Genomic DNA, 25,134 nt, shown 5'->3' on the forward strand with positions numbered 1-25,134 from the left:
CTACCAGTATAAGATAGATTGACATGTTTAACAGAAACAAAAGAGGATTGATTATTATTTATTAGATATTCTGGTGCTCCTTGAGATGTACAAGGCAATAACATATCATCCCTGCCTGTAGTGAATTTGTGGTCCAGTGGGGAGAGACAGATACACAAATAAATAAATAAATATAGAGTATCTCTTATATGTCATGGAAGAACAGATAACTGAATCTTAGAGATTTATACTCATTGGAAGTTCTTTGGAAGATCAAGTCAATATGGCTTACAAAGGCAGTCAACTAATATTGTCTTAAATCTTCTTACAACTTTTACTTTTTGTGTTTATTCTTGAAATCATTCTCTGATTTGAGTACTTGATAGGAGGCTGCTAGTCTAATGTCTTCTTTGCCCCTAGCTAATTATAAGGCCTCAGGAAAATCACTAAGCTCTCTAAGTTTAAATTTCTTAATCTAAAAGTGAGGCAGTACATTGCTATTTCTTAAAGTTTGGTTCATGATCCATCTGTTTCAAAAACACCTGGGCTGCTTTACTGGGATCTACCCCATATCATCTAAATCCGTGTCTCTGTAATTAGGCCTGGGAATTTGCGTGTTAACAAATTCCTCAAGCTTTTAATGTGTTTTAAAGGTTGTAAGCACTGGACTGTATAAGGGGTTTCTTTTAGCTTTTACATGTTGTGATTCTTCCTTGTCAGTCTCCCATGGTGGAACTGATGCTAAGAAAGAGTAGAACTGTAAAAAAAACACAAAAAACAAAAACAACAAAAAAAGTAAGCTCAAGCAAACTAAGCAAAAGTTTGAAAATTGACCTTGTCTCCAAAGTAATTTTTTAAAAACATTTTATTGATGCATAATAATTATACATACTTATGGGGTACATGTGATGTTTTTATACATGGATAGAATATGTAGTGATCATATCAGGGTATTTAGGATATTCATTACCTTGAAGTTTATTGTTTCTTCGGGTTGGGAACATTTCAGATCTTCTAGCTCTTTTGAAATATATATTGTTGTTAACTGTAGTCATTCTACTGGTCTATCAAACAATAGAACTTATTTCTTCTAACTTTATGTTTGTACCTATTAAACAGTCTCTTTATCCATGAACAACCCTTCCCATTCTCTGGTGTCTATTATTCTATTATCTACCTCCATGAGATCCACTTTCTTAGCTCTCGCATGTGAGTAAGAGAACAGTGATATTTGTATTTCTGTGCCTGGCTTGTTTCACTTAACATAGTGACCTTTGGTTTCCAACTGTGTTGCTGCAAGTGACAGGATTTCATTCTTGTTTATAGCTGAATAGTATCCATTGTGTATATACCACATTATCCGTGTATTCACTGATGGATACTTAGGTTGATTTTATGTCTTGGCTGTTGTGAATAGTGCTACAATAAATGTAGGGGTGCAGTTATCCCTTTGATACACTGATTTCCTTTCCTTTGGATAAACACCTAGTAGTGAGATTGCTGAGTCACATGGTCCTTCTATTTTAAAAAGAATTCTCTTTTCTCTGTATCCTCACCTCCAAAATACTTTTAAGAAGCTATATTTCTTAAATAATAACAAAGTAATATTCTAGCTCATATTTATAGTAATGATATACATACATTTTGTAATTTTATAATTTATTTTTAAAGCTAAAGCTTCAGAAGGTGCTTCCTCTGAGAGTCTACTTTCAGTCCCTGGACAGAAGAATGTAGATTCTTCTCCAGAAACTTCTCCTAGTGTGAGCCCCATGCCACATTCTTCATCAATTGCCAATCTTCAAACTGCCAGTAAACTTATTCTGAGTTCTAGACTGGTATATAGCCAACCCCTCGATCTCCCAGAATCAGTTGAAGTAATAAGAGCAACTCCTTCAGCAGGTAAGGTCATTTTAAGACTGCACAGTGGTAGCTCATAGTGATAAAATGTATGAACTCTTTAGTAGATGATGAACTCTTCTGAAATATGTGCTATGATGACACTAAAATAAAGATTTATTTTCTTTTAATGATATGTCTAGATGTTTAGAAACATGTCTTTATTAGAAATAATTTCTGACTGGGTGCAGTGGCTCACTTCTGTAATCCCAGCACTTTGGGAGGCTGAGGTGGGTGGATCACTTGAGGTCAGTAGTTTGAGACTACCCTGGCTAATATGGTGAAACCTTGTCTCTACTAAGAATACAAAAATTAGTTGGGCATGGTGGCATGCGCCTGTAATCCCAGCTGCTTGGGAAGCTGAGGCAGGAGAATTGCTTGAACTCGGGAGGTGGAGGTTGCAGTGAGCCGACATTGCACTATTGCACTCCAGCCTGGGTGGGCGACAGAGTGAGACTATACACACACACACACACACACAAATTTCCTGTGATAAATGTAATCAGCTTGACAGAAAATAGTGTAAATTTTTACTATTTTGTGTGTTTTTTTTTTGAGACGGAGTCTCGCTCTGTCGCCCAGGCTGGGAGTGCAGTGGTGCTATCTTGGCTCACTGCAAGCTCCCCTTCTGGGTTCACACCCATTCTCCTGCCTCAGCCTCCCGAATAACTGGGACTTCAGGAGCATGCCACCATGCCCGGCTGATTTTTTTGTGTTTTTAGTAGAGACGGGGTTTCACCATGTTAGCCAGGATGGTCTCGATCTCCTGACCTCGTGAACCACCCGCCTCGGCCTCCCAAAGTGCTGGGATTACAGGTGTGAGCCACTACGCCCGGCCAAAATAGTGTAAATATCTTAATGTGAGGTGTCTTGCCAATACTTTGGAATATCATGATAGTAAAAATTTTAAAGAACAAATTCATTTGTAAACCACTGAGGCTTTTTTTTTTTTTTAAATTAAGACTTTTCATTCACATTGTGGTAATCATATCTCACTTTTATTAAGAATGTTTAAACAAGGGTTGGCAGATACTCTGAGGAAAAATGTAGGATAAAAGGTTATAGTTCGGCTGGTCTGGAATGATACCGACTTTAGCAAGATAGATAAGATATTTGGAGGGCAAGACTGGCAGCTGTATTTAAAGTGATCTGCTACTTGTAGAATTTTAATTGGGGAGTTTCTAGAATAGTGTTTTTGGGAAACCAAAATTGGAGGTTCAGGGCTGTTAATATTACTGGTGGATGATATTCAGTAAGGGTGTTTTCTCATTCATTCCTAAGAGATTTGCATTTACAGTTGGAAAGATCATGTTGAGAAGAGTGTATTCTGGGCTTTTGTGGCGGGTGTAGATCTAGGCCAGTTTGTTAATCTTTGAAAATATTTGAAAGGTTTGGGTTTATACTCAAGTTTATTGGAGTTCATGATAATAAATTATATTTTACAGAGGCCTTATAAAATGTCTTATTTGACAATAATATTCTAGGGGAAACAGTAACTGATCCCAGTTATTTAGATGGAACAGGCTCAGGTGATTAAGTAGCTTTCCCACTGTTAATGAAATTATTGATGGATTGAAACTCAGATTCAGATCTTCTGGCCTCAGATCTTAATCTCTATATCCCCTTGTCTTACAGCGGACAACAAATGTACCTTGTTAGTCTTTGGCAGTCAGGAATAGATAAGAGGGTTTTGGTTCAGTGCTAAGAGAGGATGAATTCAACTTGGTAAAATGGGTAAGATCTATTGGTTTGTTTTGCTGTCTGAAACGAAATTTAATGTACCATCTGGGGTCTGGATTATTTGAGGGAGGGTTAGGGGCATTTGAAAGGCAAATTGTAAAGCTCAGTTAAGTATTCATGATGAAAATGATTAAATATATAGTATGAAAGTCTAGGGAGGCATGTTGTGAAGGTAAATTTAAATATCAGAAACACATTAAGGGTTGACTTATTTCAGTGCTTTTGAGTTTTATTTTAATTAAATGGTTACCTCATTTAAACTTAATTACCTAAAAACAAATTAAGTGATTATTATTGCATACCTTGATTTCACTGATGGGCTCTTCAAGACCTTTATAGATATGTTGGCCATTGTACATTTAGTGGGATACTAGTTAAGAGGAAGACTGCTGAGTTATTCTGAAGAAGCTCATAGTGCCTTTGAATTGATCACATTCCAGAATTTGATTATAACCATATTATTTTGTGGCTTTAGTATTATTATTATAACTAACTTTGCTTTTTCTTTTTTAAGGCCATCTGAGTTCTTCTTCAATTTATCCAGTGTGCCTTGCACCTTATTTAGTGGTTACAACTTGTTCTGACAATAAAGTACGCTTCTGGAAATGTTGTATGGAAACCAACCCAGACTGTAATAAAAGTGATGAGAAAGAAATTTATCATTGGAAGAGATGGCCTTTGATGAATGATGAAGGAGAAGATAATAGCAGTACAGTGAGCATCGTGGGAAGACCAGTTGCTGTTAGCTGTTCATACACAGGTCGCCTTGCAGTGGCTTATAAGCAACCTATCCACCATAATGGTTTTATTTCTAAAGAATTTTCCATGCATGTTTGTATATTTGAATGTGAATCTACAGGAGGATCAGAGTGGGTTTTAGAACAAACAATTCATCTTGATGATTTGGTTAAGGTTGGGAGTGTACTTGATTCAAGGGTCAGCGTCGACAGTAATCTGTTTGTATATAGCAAGTCAGATGCACTCTTGAGCAAGGATAGATATCTTATTCCGAATATCAAACATTTAGTACATTTGGACTGGGTATCAAAAGAAGATGGCTCCCACATTCTTACAGTGGGGGTCGGTGCTAATATCTTCATGTATGGAAGGCTTTCAGGAATTGTGACTGAGCAAACCAACAGTAAGGATGGAGTAGCTGTCATTACTTTACCACTAGGTGGTAGTATCAAGCAAGGGGTTAGGTCAAGATGGGTTCTTCTTAGATCTATAGACTTGGTATCTTCCGTTGATGGTACTCCTTCACTGCCTGTTTCTCTCTCTTGGGTAAGAGATGGGATATTGGTGGTAGGAATGGATTGTGAAATGCATGTATATGCACAGTGGAAGCATGCTGTCAAATTTGGAGACACTGAAGCTGATAGTCCGAATGCAGAAGAGGCAGCAATGCAAGATCATTTGACCTTTAAATCTAATATGCTGGCAAGAAAAAGTATTGTTGAAGGAACAGCTATTTCTGATGATGTTTTTTGTTCACCAACTGTAATTCAAGATGGTGGCTTATTTGAGGCTGCACATGTACTTTCCCCTACTCTTCCACAGTATCATCCAACTCAGCTGTTAGAATTGATGGATTTAGGGAAAGTGCGAAGGGCTAAAGCCATTCTCTCTCATTTAGTAAAGTGTATTGCAGGTGAAGTAGCAATAGTTAGAGATGCTGATGCTGGAGAAGGAACTAAGCGACATCTTTCTCGAACTATTAGTGTAAGCGGCAGTACAGCAAAGGAAACAGTCACCGTAGGAAAAGATGGTACTCGAGATTATACTGAGATAGATTCTATCCCTCCACTCCCACTATATGCATTACTTGCTGCAGATCAAGATATATCGTACAGAATTTCAGAAGAAAGTACAAAGATACCACAGAGCTATGAAGATCAGACAGTAAGTCAACCAGAGGATCAGTATTCAGAGCTGTTTCAAATCCAGGATATAACAACGGATGATATTGATTTAGAGCCCGAAAAGAGAGAAAACAAATCAAAAGTAATAAATCTTTCTCAGTATGGACCAGCTTACTTTGGCCAAGAACATGCAAGGGTACTTTCAAGTCATCTTATGCACTCAAGTCTACCAGGCCTTACCCGTTTGGAGCAGATGTTCCTTGTAGCTTTGGCTGATACAGTGGCTACTACCAGTACTGAGCTTGATGAAAGCAGAGATAAGAGTTGCTCAGGTAAATATTCTCACTAAAAATGGATAAAGTTGGACCTAATGGAAATGTTTATATTATCTATATACTGACTCATTTATTGAATTGTAGTCTCAACTTTGAAACTTGGCAGGGAAAAGACCTCCTTAATAGGCAATTACTATTATATAATATGCTCAGAAAAGACAGTTGAGGCAGGCATATGAATGCACAGATTTGTGAGATCCATGTGCATTCTCTCATGAGTTTTTACACTGAAACCTTTGTGTCATTTTTGATTTATAATCTCATTTTTTGTGTGTGTTTGGGTGGGTTTTTTGTTTTTCTGTTTTTTTGAGACAGGGTCTTGCTCTGTTGTCCAGGCTGGAGTTGAGTGGCGCATTCACGGGTCACCGTAGCCTTAACCTCTCAGGCTCAAGTAATCTTCCCACCTCAGTCTCCTGAATAGCTGGGACCACAGGTGTGCACCACCATGGGGGCCCACCTAATTTCTTTTTATTTTTTTGTAGGGACTGGGTCTCCTTACATTGCCAAGGCTAGTCTCAAACTCCTGAGCTCAAGCAGTCCTCCTGCCTTGGCCTCCCACAGTGATGGGATTATAAGCATGAGTCACCATGGACTGGCCAAGTCTCTCGTTTTTTTAAAACAGATTGATCCCTATGATTTTTCCTTTGATAATAACAGCCCATTTGTTAATGTTACTTGGAATCATGAGGCTTATTGGGACCTCATGGGCTCAACTTGTTGGTCTTCCCATTTCTAGCCATAAACAACTTTTTACAATTACCTAATTTTCTCCAAAAAGTCTCTTCAGAGAGGTTTCCTTACAGTTAATGTCATATGTATTTTGCCTAATTCATTCTGTAACTAGAAAATTTTTGGCTACTTCCTGGAACTAGATTGCATTCTCTTTTATGCACATAGTTCAGGGTAATGGTATCGATTGTAAATGATAGCAGGGGCAAAGGAAACTGAAAATTAATGATCAAAATTTCATTAATTCAAAAATATTGTGGAGGAGTGAAAAATGGCTGTGTTTCAGGTATTTTCTTTATCATATTTAATTATCACAATCTTCTAGCAGATAGCTATTATTATGTTTAACTTATAGATGAAGACACTGATCCTTAAGAAATTAAGGGACTCACCTGAGATCACATAGGCATTAAGGAGTAGAAGTGGGGTTCATATGTGGATAAATTATTGACTCAAAGCCTGTACCCTTTTAACTATTTCATAATTTCCAGATTTGTGGGAGAAAGGCAGCTGGAAAATATCTCTTCATGTAGATTTACATCCCTATAGTATATCCCCCAAAGTTTTCTCCTCTGCAGGTTAAAGTAACTAGAGACCTAGGGTTTTGCCTATGACTTGTTTTCTCACTATTAATTGGAAAAGAAAAATCTTAACCATTATGAGGTTGTATGCAGTTGAGTGAGTTCTTCCCAGAACAACCTTAAGCTTGTGTTGTGTGTTTCATATATATTAGTTTTTACTGTGGGACATTAAGAAAGTAGGCATGCCATAATTTGTAAAAAAAATAGTTTACACTTTCTAATACAAAAGTATATCATTGGCTAAAGCAATAAAGAAATAGTGTATCCTGGACACAGTGGACATTCATGAGGTAATAAGGCAGGAATGAATATCTCCATTTTACAGGTGGGAAATCGAAGGTCAGAGATTAAATGAGTTACACATCTCAGTAAATGGATTCTAAGTAAATGAGTTCTTCCACTTGTTTCAGTGAGACAACGTAGTCATTCTTGACTCTGCTTTCTCTCATACCTCATATCCAGTTCATTGGCAAATGCTGTCAGTTCTATTAATATACAGAATCCAACAATCAATTATCATTACCTCTGCAGTTACTACTCTGATCCAAGTCCCTGTCATCTCCTAACTGCTTTATTCTTGTTACCTCCGTCTGTTCTTTGCTTATGAACCAGTGATTCCTTTAAAACCAAATCACATTAAATCTCTCCTTTGCTCAACATAAACCAGTGCCTTCCTGTCTCACTTTAGAATAAAAGTTAAGAGCCTTAAAGTGGCCTAAAAGGCCCACACAATCTGTGCTCATTTCTGCTCTATTAGAATGCTCTTCTTCCAGATTCACGCATGGCTCATTCCTTTACTTCCTCAAATTGCTGCTGGCATGTCATCTTACTGGAGAGTTCTTTCCTGGCCATACTGTATGAAATAGAACTCTCTCACTCTAGCATTCCCTATCTCTCAGTCCTGCTTTATTTCCCTTTGTAGCATTAATTTCCACATATTATTTGTTTATTGTTTGTCTCTACCTCCTAAAATATGATCTCCAAGAGAGTAGGGACTTTGCCTTTTTCACTGCTGAATTCCCAGTACCCGAAGAGTTCCTCACATGTAATAGATGCTTGATTTGTTGAATGAATAAATGGACGAATGAGCATGGTGGCTCACACCTTTAATGGCAGCACTTTGGGAGGCTAAGGTAGGAGGATTGCTTGAGGCCAGGACTTTTAGACCATCTTGGGCAACATAGCAAGATCCTATGTCTATAAATAAATAAATAGATAGATATTAGGTTGGTGCAAAAGTAATGGCAAAACTGCAAATACTTTTGCACCAACCTAATAGCTATCTGTCTAGCTAAATAAATAGATAGATGGATAGATAGATGGATGGATTGATATAGGTAATGAAAAGCAGAACTTGGGCTTGATCTTTGGCCATTTAAAAGTTTTTGGTTTTTTTTTTCTGGAAAATATTATTTGATTGTATAATGTTTGAGTACTTCTGAAGTGTCAGTTATTGGGCTAGGTGCTGTCAGTATTTTTGCTTTGCTTTTATCCAGCAGTGGCTATAGTTTTGGTTACACTTGCCACACCTTCATACTTCAACTAAGTGGAATTCATTTGTATAAATAAATTTGTGGAATCAAGGTGAAGATTCAGCCTAACCATGTAACACTAACTAGCTAGGGGATTCAAATTTTAAATCTTTGGTAGTACGATATTTCAGTTAATTTAACCAAGGTAGAAAATATTACCTGTTTAAATATATAACATGATTTCACATCAGTTATGTAATTTCCATTACATCTCATCGGAATTCATGTAGAAAATATTATTAAAAGTTGTACCTAACATACTATAGTTAATATATTTTTTATTGGATTTCAAGATGTCTTTCATTTATTATGTCACTATAAATGCTCTTGTTATCTGTTCTAGTAGTTAATTATATTTCCCCAAGTCATTTTTCTTTTAAGAGTTTTAGTAGTCACATATTTTTTTTTGTAAAGATACGATTTTTTTGTAAAAACGTTAAAGTGTTCAGGAAGGAATACACTAAAAATATCTTATGTATTTTATATAAATTATGGCTAAGTTTAATGTTTGTTTTATAGCTTATCAATTTGTGGCCTCTTGAATTCCTTTTTCCTTAAACGTATTTCCTGTTTAAATTACAGGAAGAGATACATTAGATGAGTGTGGTTTGAGATACTTGTTAGCTATGCGCCTACACACATGCCTTTTGACATCTCTGCCTCCCTTATACCGAGTGCAGCTACTTCATCAAGGTAATTCACTCACTGAAGCTTTGCACAACTTTTACTTAATATTGGAGCGGTGGGGTTTATTTGCATTTGTGTGTAAACATTAGGTAAGTCATTACGTGCATACCTATCACTGGCCTTAAGATCTTTGTGTCACATAGTACCCACTTACCATTTTTCTATGCATCCTTCAGCTCTATTCTGTGACTTAACTCATCTAACTAAATTTCTTAGAATTTATTTACTAAAGTAGTAGCTTAGGGGGTACATGTTGTATGCCTGAGGTGGTAACCTGAAGTGGCTCTCTGCAGATTAGCCCTAAATATCTTGATGTCTTTTCTTTGAAAAATTGTGTAAACTTTGCTCTGTGATATGTTTTTGTATTTATTTTAATGTAAGCATTATGTTCTAGTTATTTGCCAGCAAGTAAAGTTGATGATTCAGGAAGATCTGCCATATTGATAACAGTGGATTTGCATATTTCAGGCATACTGCCACACCTGATTTGAGACCTGAGGATTTATATCAGCCTTGTTATTACAGATTAAAAAATTGAAACCATAGAATTAAAAGTGACCTGCCCAGGATACAGGACTATTTATTAGAAGATTTGGAGTTCGAATCCCAGTCCAGAGCTCATTTCATTGGACCATATTTCTTTTGAAACCAACATCTTGGAAAGAGTCCCATAATATATGTCTTAGTATTACAGAACCTAGAATACTAGACTTGATAGACTGTTATTCCTACCCATGACACTTACACCCTTTAACCTATGAATGTTCTTTGAAAACATAACTTTAAATAGCCATCTGAAATTCTGTGTCTAAACTGTATTTTATCTACCAAATCCTTTATTTTTGAAATAGATTTTGCTGAAGTTTTTTTTCTATTTGAATTGTCACTGTAATGAATAACCTTGTAATTTGGCATGTAAGTATTTACATTCCTGTTTATTTCCTCATGCTAGTTTCTAGCAGTGGAATTACTGAATCAAAAGGCGTGAAAATTATTCACTCTTGATAAGATAAGTATCATGAAAATGCCCTTCAGAAATACTACGCTCATTTACATTCCCAGAAGTTTGTATACACTTACTGTGTACCCACAAAAATTGAAAACAAAAAATTATTAAAAATGTAAAATAAAAAAGTTTGATGATGCCAAAACTAACCCATTGCCCACATTTGATATTAATATTTTAAGCAATCTATGCCATTTGGATAGATTTTTAAAATGGTATCTCCATGTTCTCTTAAATTTAATTTTGGGTGATAGTCAAGTGGTATTGAATCAATTAATGACAATTTTGTACATTTCCTAGGGCAATCTAAAACACTTCAAATTTCTAAAGCTTTGTCGAATTCCATTTTCCCTTCTGCTACAGTTAAAGCATGGGCAATGAGAAATGACTGGTATTGTAGGTGATGGTCCTGGGACCAGTTTTCAGGGAAAAATTAAGTAGCCAGTATGTAGATAGAAAAGCTGAGAAGAGCAGAGGTAAACTGCAGAGAATAGCCTGCCATTGGTAGGTAAATAAAAAGAAGTGCCTGTTGGTGCCCCTGTTCGTTTTCTTCCCTAATAACTTTTTTCACCTCTGCAAGTTTTCAGATACATTCACTGCTCTTAATCTTGCTTTCTGAACCTAATTCTTCTGACATGTCTGTGTGTATTTTTGTTTTGTTTCTTCTTATACCAAAATTTTAATTAATTTAAGGATATAGAATGTAATATGCTGTGTATTATTTTATATTATAAATTTTATATCAGCAAATTATGCATTTTGTGTTGCTGTATATTAGTTTCTAAAGCAGAATATCAATTATATGATACAGTAAGTCTCTCTTACAGCAGAGATTTAAATAGTGAAAAAATTAGTCTGCCTTTCAGGTTATAAAAAACTAAATTGATTTTATTAATTTTGCCCAGTGTTTTCCCCTAAATTTATAGTGGCAGCCAAGACATGTTGCATTAGTTTTGTGGTATGATTACAAACACAGTTGTTATATGAGTGTTGGCAATGGGAAATTTAAGAGAGTTAAGATTGTTATTCAAAATAATCATAATAGTTTTTGTTTTTTACTTTCTAAAGGAATTACAGTGAAGCAGTAATTATTAGAAAAGCTTTAAACTGCATACAAAAATCTATATAGTAGTTGATAATGAAAAAAATTATGTGTAACAATATTGATACTTAATAGCACTGAGAGACCTGTGTTGTAATGTGACTTTCATTGACCTCAGACATTTCTTTATTTCTAAAATGAGTTCATAGAGATGGCTATTTGGACTAGTTTGGCTTCTTTCCAAGGCTTCCCAGAGTTCTTCCCAGCATTCCCATTATTCATTACCATTCTGCATGGTTCACATTCATTATGTTTTGTTTTTACCTGCTCTAAGTCGAATTTCAGTAAGAGTGTTATTAATAATTGAACTGTTGATAAATCCATTAGTACTTGGAAGTCTAATAGCATCAGTAAAGATTTTGTTGCCTCTACAAATAGCCTAGATCTCTGTCAGTCTTCTCCCAGGAGGAAAAAAAACAAACCCAAAACAAAAAACAATGTTCATCAAAAAGCATCAGTATTAGGCACTTTACTTTTAACTGAAGGCACTAAAAGCAGAGGAATGTACATCATGATTGCAACTTACCCTTATTATTTTCTGGAACTCTCATGAAGTTTAGAGCTTGCTTTGAAGTGATATTTAGCTCCATGGGTAGAGAGAAGAATGGGGTAGTGGTGCTAGAATCGACATCCAGGCGGGTGAGCCAAGTGCTTTTGACTTGATGAACGAAGCTTTCACCACGCTTTCCTTCCCCTGGGCTCTTGTCGGGGACAACACACCTTGTGTCCTCTTGGGCAGGCCAGATTCATAGGTCCTCGTGACAGAGAAACGTGGAATCAGTCCTGGGCCCTACACTCTTAGTTGTGTGAGCTTGGGCAGCTCTTATGACCTCTTGATAAATTTGGTGTGCCATACGTGTGAATGGCCTGATATTCAAATATTTTTCTTTCTAATGATTAAGTTTTAGTGTCCCTAGTTTTGTAGGGGAAACAAAAACAAATTTTGGATTTTGTGTATCACATTATTGATCTTGTATTCAGAAACTTACAGTATAAATTCCTGAATCGATGACAGACTGCCTTTCATTCTTTCTTTCTGCTTCAAAATTCTTTCCAAAACGAATGCATATGTGACTGCATGAAAAATTGTTTTTCTTCTTATTTGATACAATTATGAAGGTTATTATTTTATATTCCCAATTTAGGTGTGTCTACATGCCATTTTGCCTGGGCTTTTCATTCTGAGGCTGAAGAAGAACTGATTAATATGATTCCAGCAATTCAGAGAGGGGACCCCCAGTGGTCGGAATTAAGAGCTATGGGAATAGGGTGGTGGGTGAGGAACATTAACACGCTTCGAAGATGCATTGAAAAGGTAACTTTTTTTTAGTGGATTTTGAGTTATATTAAAAAAAAAAAAAAAACTTTTCCTAAAGAAAAAAAGATACTATCTCCCAGAAAACCTGTAGTGGTAAATTTGTTTGTCTATCTTGAGGTCTTGAGATTTTTTTTTTTTGGAGATGGAATTTCGCACTTGTCGCCTAGGCTGGAGTGCAATGGCGTGATCTTGGCTCACTGCAACCTCTGCCTCCTGGGTTCAAGCGATTTTCCTGCCTCAGCCTCCCAAGTAACTGGGACTACAGGCATGTGCCACCACACTCAGCTAATTTTTGTATTTTTAGTAGAGACAGGGTTTCACCCATGTTGGCCAGGATGGTCTCGAATCCATGACCTCAGGTGATCTGCCCTCCTCGGCCTCCCAAATGGCTGGGATTACAGATGTGAGCCACCATGACTGGTGAGACTTTTTAAAGTTTCTGGAGATTACAAAAACTTGACTTTCATAAAACATCCATGCAGTATGATATTGTGTCTTTCTGTATAGGCTGAATTTATAATATATCTGTGGAATAATAATATTTTCTGTTATTAATTGAGGTGTGCTCTAGTTTAAGAAAATGCAAAAATCTAAATTTAGAAAGTAAACTTGAGTTCTTGTTTGTTATTTACATTACAAATTAAAAAACTTTTTATACAAAGGACTCTCTGCATCACTAGTTTAATAAGTAGCAAACGTTCTTTGCATGCTTGAAATCTCATTGGATAAAAACAGTTTTGATTTGTATGTACTTGAAGAACATATCTGTGGCAGCAAGTGAAATGGCTGTAAAAGTTTTTAGGGCAGGTTTTTGGAGTCAGTTTTCTGGTAGATTCCTTTTAGGAAAAAAAAATTCAGTTCAGCTCTCTACCAGGTTTGGTGCCAGTTGCTTTTCATAAATAATTCCATGTTATGTTCTAATCAACCCCATGTCGTCATTTCCATTTTACACATAATGGAACTAAGATTCAGAGAGGCTGGGTAACAAGCCCAAACTCCAGTCATTTATAAATGTTAGATTTAGCCTGTGCCCTTTCTACTTTAGCAAGATTAGGAAAGTGGAATTCTCATTCATATTTTCCTTTTAGTCCTTTGGAATTCCCTGGAGTACAATCAGTGGTACTATATTTGTGAAGTATTAATTTGTTTCTCTGAAGGATGCCAAGACCTTTTCCTGATTAATTCCTTAATAGTAGTTCCCCAAAGAAGACTCACCTGGTAAACTTATGTAGAATGCATATTCTCCATCTCATAACCAGAGATTTTAATTTGGTAGGTTAGTGGTAAGGCTGAGGTTTCTTCATCTTGATCAGCATCCCATGATTCTGGTGTGTATGGTTGTCAGATCACAGTTTTAAATGTGAGTCTAAAAGTATTATTTTTCTGTTACATGTAAGGCTACCAACAAAATACCAGTATTTCTTTTCTAAAATAAGCACAGATATAAGAAGGAATTCATTCCTGCACCAACTAAAAAATGTGATTTCTGATGTATAGGAAAAGTTAATTGTTTTTTTTGTTTTTTTTTTTTTTTGAGACGGAGTCTCGCTTTGTCGCCCAGGCTGGAGTGCTGTGGCCGGATCTCAGCTCACTGCAAGCTCCGCCTCCTGGGCTCATGCCATTCTCCTGCCTCAGCCTCCCGAGTAGCTGGGACTACAGGCGCCCGCCACCTCGCCCGGCTAATTTTTTATATTTTTTAGTAGAGACGGGGTTTCACCGTGTTAGCCAGGATGGTCTTGATCTCCTGACCTCGTGATCCGTCCGTCTCGGCCTCCCAAAGTGCTGGGATTACAGGCTTGAGCCACCGCGCCGGGCCGGAAAAGTTAATTGTTAAAGAATATAAATGATACAGTATCTACATTAAATTTTTTATATTCCAAAGCACTGGATGAAAGAGGACATATTTTAACTGAATTGTTTCAGATGTATCCCACAAAGATTTTACTTCTTGTCAACATGTGTCTTGTCATTATAATTATCTGTGATAATATACACATGATTTATTTCCGCAAGTAATTTATTTCTTAAAATTAAATCAAAGGGATATGTACATTTTCTGCCTTGAAATGTATATTATAAATCACCTGAATACAAATAAAATTCCTCTAAAACTGATGGAGCATATTGAAGCACTAAGTTAAATGATAGGGGGCAGAGAACAATTAAAAGGGGGAAGGGAAAAGAGCATTGAGAGTAAAACGTTTTCTTTTTTTCCTTTTTTTTTTTTTCGAGATGGAGTCTCACTCTGTCACCCAGGCTGGAGTGCAGTGGCGTGATCTTGGCTCACTGCAACCTCCTCCTCCCGGGTTGAAGCAATTCTCCCACCCAGCCTCCGAGTAGTTGGGACTACAGGTGTGCGCCACCACGCCTGGCTAATTTTTGTATTATTAGTAGAGACGGGGTTTCACCACGTTGGCCAGACTGCCCTCGAACTCCTGACCTCAAGTGATCTGCTTGTCTCGGCCTCCCAAAATGCTGGGATTACAGGCATGAACCATGCACCCGGCCCAAGAGTAAAGCATTTTCGTGATGTAATTTTAGGTGTCTTTTCCCTTTTTCCCATACCTTAGTATTATAGCTTCCTGCTTTGCCATCAATGTGAGCTAATTAGTAAAGCATCCACTGTTTTTTTGTCATTATGCCTTTCAGCTTAATGATTTGCAGAGGCTGTATCTCAGTATCCTGGAAAAATCAGATATGGCCTATATGTTCTTATGTTTAAGACAGTATGATTACATACAGTATAACATGTTGAATTTTCAAGAAAAAGCTCACATCTATTGAATATTCTGCCTTCTTTATTGCTTTCTATGTTAGTTTCAGTTCTATGTGGGTTCTATTCCCTTTTCTAACCCTTACTGTGTGACTGTAGGCAATTCACTTAACCTTTCTGTCTCAGTCACTTCATCTGTAAAATGGGGATAATGATAGAACCTCATGGTTTGTAGTGATGCAATAAGATAACAAAAGGTGCATAGACTCGTGCCCAGTACATGGTAAATAGTCAATAAGTGCTGGCTGTAATTATGATTTTTACCATAATTACTGGCTTGCAAATGGTTATCTCTAGGAGCGTGTATTAATATTATAACCTACTGGAGATTGTGAAACAGAACCAACTTTTTCTGTCTCTACAGTTTCTATCAGCCATGGAAGTAGCAGGGAAACATTGTTGATTAATTGATTGTAATTATTTTGTCAAATTATTAATTTAATATTTTATTTATCATTTAGGTTGCCAAAGCTTCTTTTCAAAGGAACAATGATGCCTTAGATGCTGCATTGTTCTACCTTTCAATGAAGAAGAAAGCAGTAGTGTGGGGTCTGTTTAGGTAAGTTGCCTTGACACTTAACGTGATTCAACAGAATGAAGATTGTGCTGTGAGTAAGAAACCTAATGCTTTTGAAAATAATTAGGTGTATGAGCTTCATCACATCAACTTCTATGCGACTTGGTTCCTTTAGCTGAAAAAAAAGGGTAAAATATATTTTCAGCTTAATCTAAGGGATGGGATGTTTTAAAAGTTGATAAAAGCACTTTGCAAGTAAAAAATGCTTTTGTTTCCTATTTATGTATACATAAGGCGTTGATATTCCTTATTAGAAGAAGTGAAGAGATGCTTGATAACAAATGCCTGTTCTTCTTTTAGATTTATGTTTGAGGTTTTTATATTATATTTTTATACATTTTGTAGAACATTTTAAATTTGGTTTAACCACTTTATGTTTCTGCTTGGTTCCCAGGTCACAGCATGATGAAAAAATGACAACATTTTTCAGCCACAATTTTAATGAAGATAGATGGCGAAAAGCTGCTTTGAAAAATGCTTTTTCCTTACTTGGAAAACAACGCTTTGAACAATCAGCTGCTTTTTTCTTGCTAGCGGGTTCATTGAAAGATGCCATAGAGGTATAAATAAGAAAACACACTGTATAATACTTGTAAAAGATTGAAAACCTGAGAAGGTTGTAGAGGAGGTCGTAACTTTTGGTCATATGTTTGTAAGGACACAGAATAACTACAAAGGTTGCTGTACTTAAAATAGTAGCCCTGTGGTAACGGAAAATATGAAACAAATGAAAAATTTCAGGCTGGGCATGGTGGCTCTCGCCTGTAATCCCAGCTCTTTGGGAGGCCGAGGAGGGTGGATCACCTGAGGTCAGGAGTTCAAGACCAGCCTGGCCTACATGGCAAAACTCTGTCTCCACTAAAAATACAAAAATTAACCAGGTGTGGTGGCACACACCTATAGTCCCAGCTACTTGGGAGGCTGAGGCAAGAGAATCACTTGAACCCAAGAGGCAGAGGTTGCAGTGAGGTGAGATTGTGACACTGCACTCTAGCCTGGGTGACAGAGTGAGACTCCATCTCAAAAAGAAAAAAAGAAAAATTTCGTATATGGCACATTGCATTTCAAGACTATGTGTAAAATGTATGAAAAAAATGCTGAAAAACAGTTTATGAATGTTGTCTTCCTGACCATCTTGTGATTCTGAACTATTTAAAGTATGTAGGTCACAACCTTCTTATTCTGTGCAGAAAGGCAGATACATTAAGCTGTTCTCTTTTTTTATAATGAAATTCATAAATAAGGAACTGAAACTGCAGTTTGTACTGTTTTATAATATTTTATAATATTAGAAAATGATGTGAGGAGGTAAAACTTACCATTTTTTGATATGTAATCCTAGCAGCTGATTATGAGAGTAATTACAAATGTTTCTGTTTACTTCTGGTATCTTCTTCTTAGATTACTTACTATCATGTACAATATGAACAGGTAAAGGGCAAATACAATTGGAAATAATACATGATAGAAAATACTCAATTAAGTGAAACTACTTTAGTATTTTAAATTTACAATTAGTCGGTTTTCTTTTTTTTTTACAATTATCTCAGGCATCTGAGTTTCTTTTTTTAAATAACAAATACTTAAGATTGAACATTGTTTTATTTTTTATACTCAGTTTTGCTGTTGATAATTCTGATGTAATTGTTCATCCTTGTTTCTCCATAGGTTATTTTCTTTCTTTTTTTTTTACAATTATCTCAGGCATCTGAGTTTCTTTTTTTAAATAACAAATACTTAAGATTGAACATTGTTTTATTTTTTATACTCAGTTTTGCTGTTGATAATTCTGATGTAATTGTTCATCCTTGTTTCTCCATAGGTTATTTTCTTTCTTTTTTTTTTATTATACTTTAAGTTCTAGGGTACATGTGCACAACGTGCAGGTTTGTTACATATGTATACATGTGCCATGTTGGTGTGCTACACCCATTAACTCATCATTTACATTAGGTATATCTCCTAATGCTATCCCTCCCCCTCCCCCCTCCCCACAATAGGACCTGGTGTGTGATGATCCCCTTCCTGTGTCCAAGTAATCTTGTTGTTCAGTTCCCACCTATGAGTGAGAACATGCGGTGTTTGGTTTTCTGTTCTTGCGATAGTTTGCTGAGAATGATGGTTTCCAGCTGCATCCATGTCCCTACAAAGGACACGAACTCATCCTTTTTTATGGCTGCATAGTATTCCATGGTGTATATGTGCCACATTTTCTTAATCCAGTCTGTCACTGATGGACATTTGGGTTGATTCCAAGTCTTTGCTATTGTGAATAGTGCCACAATAAACATACGTGTGCATGTGTCTTTACAGCAGCATGACTTATAATCCTTTGGGGATATCCCCAGTAATGGGATGGCTGGGTCAAATGGTATTTCTAGTTCTTGATCCTTGAGGAATCGCCACAGTGTTTTCCACAATGGTTGAACTAGTTTACAATCCCACCAACAGTGTAAAAGTGTTCCTATTTCTCCACATCCTCTCCAGCACCTGTTGTTTCCTGACTTTTTAATGATTGCCATTCTAACTGGTGTGAGATGGTATCTCATTGTGGTTTTGATTTGCATTTCTCTGATGGCCAGTGATGATGAGCATTTTTTCATGTCTGTTGGCTGTCTGAATGTCTTCTTTTGAGAAGTGTCTGTTCATATCCTTTGCCCACTTTTTGATGGGGTTGTTTGTTTTTTTCTTGTAAATTTGATTGAGTTCTTTATGGATTCTGGATATGAGCCCTTTGTCAGATGAGTAGATTGCAAAAATTTTCTCCCATTCTGTAGGTTGCCTCTTCACTCTGATGGTAGTTTCTTTTGCTGTGCAGAAGCTCTTTAGTTTAATTAGATCCCATTTGTCAATTTTGGCTTTTGTTGCCGTTGCTTTTAATGTTTTAGACATGAAGTCCTTGCCCATGCCTATGTCCTGAATGGTAATATCTAGGTTTTCTTCTAGGGTTTTTATGGTTTAAGGTGTAACATTTAAGTCTCTAATCCATCTTGAATTAATTTTCGTATAAGGAGTAAGGAAAGGATCCAGTTTCAGCTTTCTAACTTACGGCTAGCCAGTTTTCCCAGCACCATTTGTTAAATAGGGAATCCTTTCCCCATTTCTTGTTTTTGTCAGGTTTGTCAAAGATCAGATGGTTGTAGATGTGTGGTATTATTTCTGAAGGCTCTGTTCTGTTCCATTGGTCTATATCTCTGTTTTGGTACCAGTACCATGCTGTTTTGGTTACTGTGGCCTTGTAGTATAGTTTGAAGTCAGGTAGCGTGATGCCTCCAGGTTTGTTCTTTTGGCTTAGGATTGTCTTGGCAATGTGGGCTCTTTTTTGGTTCCGTATGAACTTTAAAGCCGTTTTTTCCAATTCTGTGAAGAAAGTCATTGGTAGCTTAATGGGGATGGCCTTGAATCTATAAATTACCTTGGGCAGTATGGCCATTTTCACAATATTGATTCTTCTTATCCATGAGCATGGTACATTCTTCCATTTGTTTATGTCCTCTTTTATTTCACTGAGCAGTGGTTTGTAGTTCTCCTTGAAGAGGTCCTTCACATCCCTCGTAAGTTGGATTCCTAGGTATTTTGTTCTCTTTGAAGCAATTGTGAATGGAAGTTCATTCATGATTTGGCTCTCTGTTTGTCTGTTACTGGTGTATAACAATGCTTGTGATTTTTGCACATTGATTTTGTATCCTGAGACTTTGCTGAAGTTGCTTATCAGCTTAAGGAGATTTTGGGCTGAGACAATGGGGTTTTCTAAATAGACAATCATGTCTTCTGCAGACAGGGACAATTTGACTTCTTCTTTTCCTAACTGAATACCCTTGATTTCTTTCTCTTGCCTGATTGCCCTAGCCAGAACTTCCAACACTATGTTGAATAGGAATGGTGAGAGAGGGCATCCCTGTCTTGTGCCAGTTTTCAACGGGAATGCTTCCAGTTTTTGCCCATTCAGTATGATATTGGCTGTGGGTTTGTCATAAATAGCTCTTATTATTTTGAGATACGTTCCATCAATACCGAATTTATTGAGAGTTTTTAGCATGAAGGGCTGCTGAATTTTGTCAGAGGCCTTTTCTGCATCTATTGAGATAATCATGTGGTTTTTTTCTTTGGTTCTGTTTATATGCTGGATTACATTTATTGATTTGTGAATGTTGAACCAGCCTTGCATCCCAGGGATGAAGCCCACTTGATTATGGTGGATAAGCTTTTTGATGTGCTGCTGGATTCGGTTTGCCAGTATTTTATTGAGGATTTTTGCATCGATGTTCATCAGGGATATTGGTCTAAAATTCTCTTTTTTTGTTATATCTCTGTCAGGCTTTGGTATCAGAATGATGTTGGCCTGGTAAAATGAGATAGGGAGGATTCCCTCTTTTTCTGTTGGTTGGAATAGTTTCAGAAGGAATGGTACCAGCTCCTCCTTGTACCTCTGGTAAAATTTGGCTGTGAATCCATCCGGTCCTGGACTTTTTTTGGTTGGTAGGCTATTAATTATTGCCTCAATTTCAGAGCCTGCTATTGGTCTATTCAGGGATTCAACGTCTTCCTGGTTTAGTCTTGGGAGAGTGTAAGTGTCCAGGAAATTATCCATTTCTTCTAGGTTTTCTAATTTATTTGTGTAGAGGTGTTTATAGTATTCTCTGAAGGTAGTTGGTATTTCTGTGGGGTTGGTGGTGATATCCCCTTTATCATTTTTTATTGCGTCTATTTGATTCTTCTCTCTTTTCTTCTTTATTAGTCTTGCTAGTGGTCTATCAATTTTGTTGATCTTTTCAAAAAACCAGCTCCTGGATTCATTGATATTTTTGGAGGGTTTTTTGTGTCTCTATCTCCTTCAGTTCTGCTCTGATCTTAGTTATTTCTTGCCTTCTGCTAGCTTTTGAATGTATTTGCTCTTGCTTCTCTAGTTCTTTTAATTGTGATGATAGGGTGTCAATTTTAGTTCTTCCCTGCTTTCTCTTGTGGGCATTTAGTGCTATAAATTTCCCTCTACACACTGCTTTAAATGTGTCCCAGAGATTCTGGTATGTTGTATCTTTGTTCTCATTGGTTTCAAAGAACTTCTTTACTTCAGCCTTCATTTCGTTATATACCCAGTAGTCATTCAGGAGCAGGTTGTTCAGTTTCCATGTAGCTGAGCGGTTTTGATTGAGTTTCTTAGTCCTGAGTTCTAGTTTGATTGCACTGTGGTCTGAGAGACAGTTTGTTATAATTTCTGTTCTTTGACATTTGCTGAGGAGTGCTTTACTTCCAATTATGTGGTCAATTTTGGAATAAGTGTGATGTGGTGCTGAGAAGAATGTATGTTATGTTGATTTGGGGTGGAGAGTTCTGTAGATGTCTATTAGGTCCGCTTGGTGCAGAGTTGAGTTCAATTCCTGGATATCCTTGTTAACTTTCTGTCTCATTGATCTGTCTAATGTTGACAGTGGGGTGTTAAAGTCTCCCATTATTATTGTATGGGAGTCTAAGTCTCTTTGTAAGTCTCTAAGGACTTGCTTTATGAATCTGGGTGCTCCTGTATTGGGTGCATATATATTTAGGATAGTTAGCTCGTCTTGATGAATTGATCCCTTTACCATTATGTAATGGTAAAGATCTTTTGATCTTTGATGGTTTAAAGTCTGTTTTATCAGAGACTAGGATTGCAACCCCTGCTTTTTTTGTTTTCCATTTGCTTGGTAGATCTTCCTCCATCCCTTTATTTTGAGCTTGTGTGTGTCTCTGCATGTGAGATGGGTCTCCTGAATACAGCAAACTGATTGGTCTTGACTCTTCATCCAGTTTGCCTGTCTGTGTCTTTTAATTGGACCATTTAGTCCATTTACATTTAGTGTTAATATTGTTATGTATGAACTTGATCGTGTCATGATATTAGCTGGTTATTTTGGTTGCTAGTTGATGCAGTTTCTTCCTAGCATCGATGGACTTTACATTTTGACATGTTTTTGCAATGGCTGGTACTGTTGTTCCTTTCCATGTTTAGTGCTTCCTTCAGGATCTCTTGTAGGGCAGGCCTGGTGGTGACAAAATCTCTATTGATCTTCAATTGCTGATACTCTTTCTTCCAGTTGATTGAGTTGGTTACTGAAGCTTGTGCATTTGTCACATAGTTCTCTTGTTATGGCTTTCATCTCTATCAGTTCTTTTAAGGTCTTCTCTGCATTGATTATTCTAGTTATCCATTCATCCATTCTTTTTTCAAGGTTTTTAGTTTCTTTGTGCTGGTTACGTAGTTCCTCCTTTGGCTCTGAGAAGTTTGATCGATTGAAGCCTTCTTCTCTCAACTCGTCAAAGTCATTCTTCGTCCAGCTTTGTTCCCGTGCTGGCAATGAGCTGCATTCCTTTGGAGGGGGAGATGCGCTCTGATTTTTTGAATTTCCAGCTTTTCTGCACTGCTTTTCCCCCATCTTTGTGGTTTTATCAGCCTTTGGTCTTTGATGATAGTGATGTACTGATGGGGTTTTAGTGGGGTGTCCTTTCTGTTTGTTAGTTCTACTTCTAACAGGACCCCCAGCTGTAGGTCTGTTGGAGTTTGCTTGAGGTTCACTCCAGACCCTGTTTGCCTGGGTATTAGCAGCGGAGGCTGCAGAAGATAGAATATTGCTGAACAGCGAGTGTTGCTGTCTGATTCTTGTTCCGGAAGCTTTGTCTCAGGGGTGTACCCCACCGTGTGAGGTGTGAAGTGTTGGTCTGTACCTAGTGGGGGATGTCTCCCAGTTAGGCTACTCGGGGGTCAGGGACCCACTTGAGCAGGCCGTCTGTGCATTTCCAGATCTCAACCTCTGTGCTGGGAGATCCACTGCTGTCTTCAAAGATGTCAGACAGGGGCATTTACCTCTGCGGAGGGTTCTGCTGCTTTTTGTTTAGCTATGCCCTGTCCCCAAAGGAGGAATCTACAGAGGCAGGCCAACCTCCTTGAGCTGTGGTGGGCTCCACCCAATTCGAGCTTCCTGGCGGCTTTGTTTACCTACTTAAGCCTCAGCAATGGTGGGCGCCCCTCCCCCAGCCTCGCTGCTGCCTTGCAGTTAGATTTCAGACTGCTGTGCTAGCAATGAGGGAGGCTCCATGGGCATGGGACCCTCTGGGCCAGGTGTGGGATATAATCTCCTGGTGTGCCGTTTGCTAAGACCCTTGGTAAAGCGCAGTATTAGGGTGGGAGTTACCTGATTTTCCAGGTGTTGTGTGTCTCAATTTCCTTTGGCTAGGAAAAGGAGTTCCCTTCCCCCTTGCACTTTCCAGGTGAGGTGATGCCTCGCCCTGCTTCAGCTCTCTCTAGTCAGGCTGCACCCGCGGACCAGCGCCACCTGTCCCACATGCCCCAGTGAGATGAGCCGGTACCTCAGTTGAAAATGCAGAAATCACCCGTCTTCTGTATCTCTCACTCTGGGAGCTGGAGGCTGGAGCTGTTCCTATTCGGCCATCTTGGGCGCCGGTTATCAATACTTAAGATTTTAAAATTGGAAGTTTAGCTTAGAAGATATTCAAGCAAAGACAAGTGTTGACTGAGAGATGCTCATATTGCCTGAATGACCTCAAATGCTCAGAACTGGTAGTTGCATTAGCATATAGGCTCCCAGAGACTATGAATAGAACATGTGGCTTTATTTCATAAGTTATTTACTATTTAAATATGAGACAGTAATAATTATGTTTATGCAGAAATATATTTGAAAATTAAGAGGGAGTGGTATATAAATTCTAGTGTCATATGTAGTATTTAATTTAAAAATGAGTATTATTTAAATTGATCTAAGTCTGAGATGATATTAATAGACTTTGTTTTATGCTTATTTTATAAATGATCTGTCTAGTTTGGAAGCTACTAAGTTCCAACCTGTTACTCTTTTTGCTATTCCTTAATCTCCTATCAATCATTTAACTACCCTTCACTGTCCCTTCCCCCACCATGAGAATATAAATGGTAGATAATTTCAGGGTATTGATGGGATATTTCATCTCTCTAATTATCATTAAGTAAGATAAGTATTAAAATTTAAATTTTCAGGTATGTCTTGAAAAAATGGAAGATATTCAGCTAGCCATGGTTATTGCCCGTTTATATGAATCTGAATTTGAGACTTCATCCACTTATATATCCATCTTAAATCAGAAGATTTTGGGTTGCCAAAAGGATGGCTCAGGATTCAGTTGCAAAAGATTACATCCTGATCCTTTCCTGCGTAGTCTTGCCTATTGGGTAATGAAAGATTACACCCGAGCCTTGGACACATTACTGGAACAAACACCAAAGGAGGATGATGAACATCAAGGTAGGACATTTTGTGGATTTCTTTATTTTGTTTTTTAAAGGAAGAGACACTTTCTGAACTAATGTTCACTTAGATTAAGAAAAATCATTACCAGATTTGCTTTTCAACTTTGAGAATTTATTATTAAAATTTCTTGTGTGGCTAAAGGATTAGATAGGATTATCATCCTATTCTAATTACATATATATTTAACAAGCATACAAAAACTTTGTGCCTCTGTGGTAAATTTTCTTTTTTCCTTGTTGTCCTAAATAATTTAGATATTACAAGCACTTAAAGGATATTTATCAGCATTGTTTGCAATAATTTGAAAGGAATGGAACATTTTAAGTTTTTGTCAGTAGAATAGTTAAATACATTTTAATATATCCACATATAGAATCAGTGTGTCGTTAAAAATTGAGGTAGATAGATGTGTTAATATGTGCTGTATTTTTAAGTGGAAAAAGTAAGATGCACAGCAGTGTGGTTCTTGTTGCATTTGACATATATATGTTGTACACACATGCACCTGAATGTGCACACATATTGTGTCTGCCTCCTCCATTTCCTTTGGTTGTTTCCTGAAACAAATCATAAGAAATGAAATACTGGTCATTGGTCACTGACTGCCTTTTGGGAATAAAAATGAGGAGATCCTTGTCTTTGACTTTTGACAACTTGACCATGTGCCTTGGAGAGGATCCTTTTAGGTTGAATCTGTCTGGGATTATTTGAGTACCCTGGACCTAGATGCCTATGTCT

General features: G+C 37.2%; 1 protein-coding gene across 7 annotated transcripts in view; it reads left to right on the forward strand.

Moving 5' to 3' along the window:
- Positions 1-25,134, forward strand: part of DMXL2 (Dmx like 2) — a 187,741-nt gene that overhangs the window by 124,606 nt on the left and 38,001 nt on the right. For all 7 annotated transcript variants that reach the window (XR_004431994.1, XR_004431995.1, XM_033190115.1 and 4 more), the window contains exons 17-23: positions 1,651-1,878; positions 4,130-5,809; positions 9,237-9,347; positions 12,595-12,764; positions 16,002-16,099; positions 16,512-16,677; positions 24,126-24,390. Coding sequence is in view for 5 of the 7 variants with exons in the window: in XM_033190115.1 (XP_033046006.1) it covers positions 1,651-1,878; positions 4,130-5,809; positions 9,237-9,347; positions 12,595-12,764; positions 16,002-16,099; positions 16,512-16,677; positions 24,126-24,390 (2,718 nt within the window). In the remaining 2 variants the exon portion in view is untranslated. The remainder of the gene's footprint in view (positions 1-1,650; positions 1,879-4,129; positions 5,810-9,236; positions 9,348-12,594; positions 12,765-16,001; positions 16,100-16,511; positions 16,678-24,125; positions 24,391-25,134) is intronic.

This window comes from Trachypithecus francoisi, unplaced genomic scaffold (assembly GCF_009764315.1).
Source record: "Trachypithecus francoisi isolate TF-2019V2 unplaced genomic scaffold, Tfra_2.0 Lachesis_group3, whole genome shotgun sequence".
Taxonomy (NCBI): Eukaryota; Metazoa; Chordata; class Mammalia; order Primates; family Cercopithecidae; genus Trachypithecus; species Trachypithecus francoisi.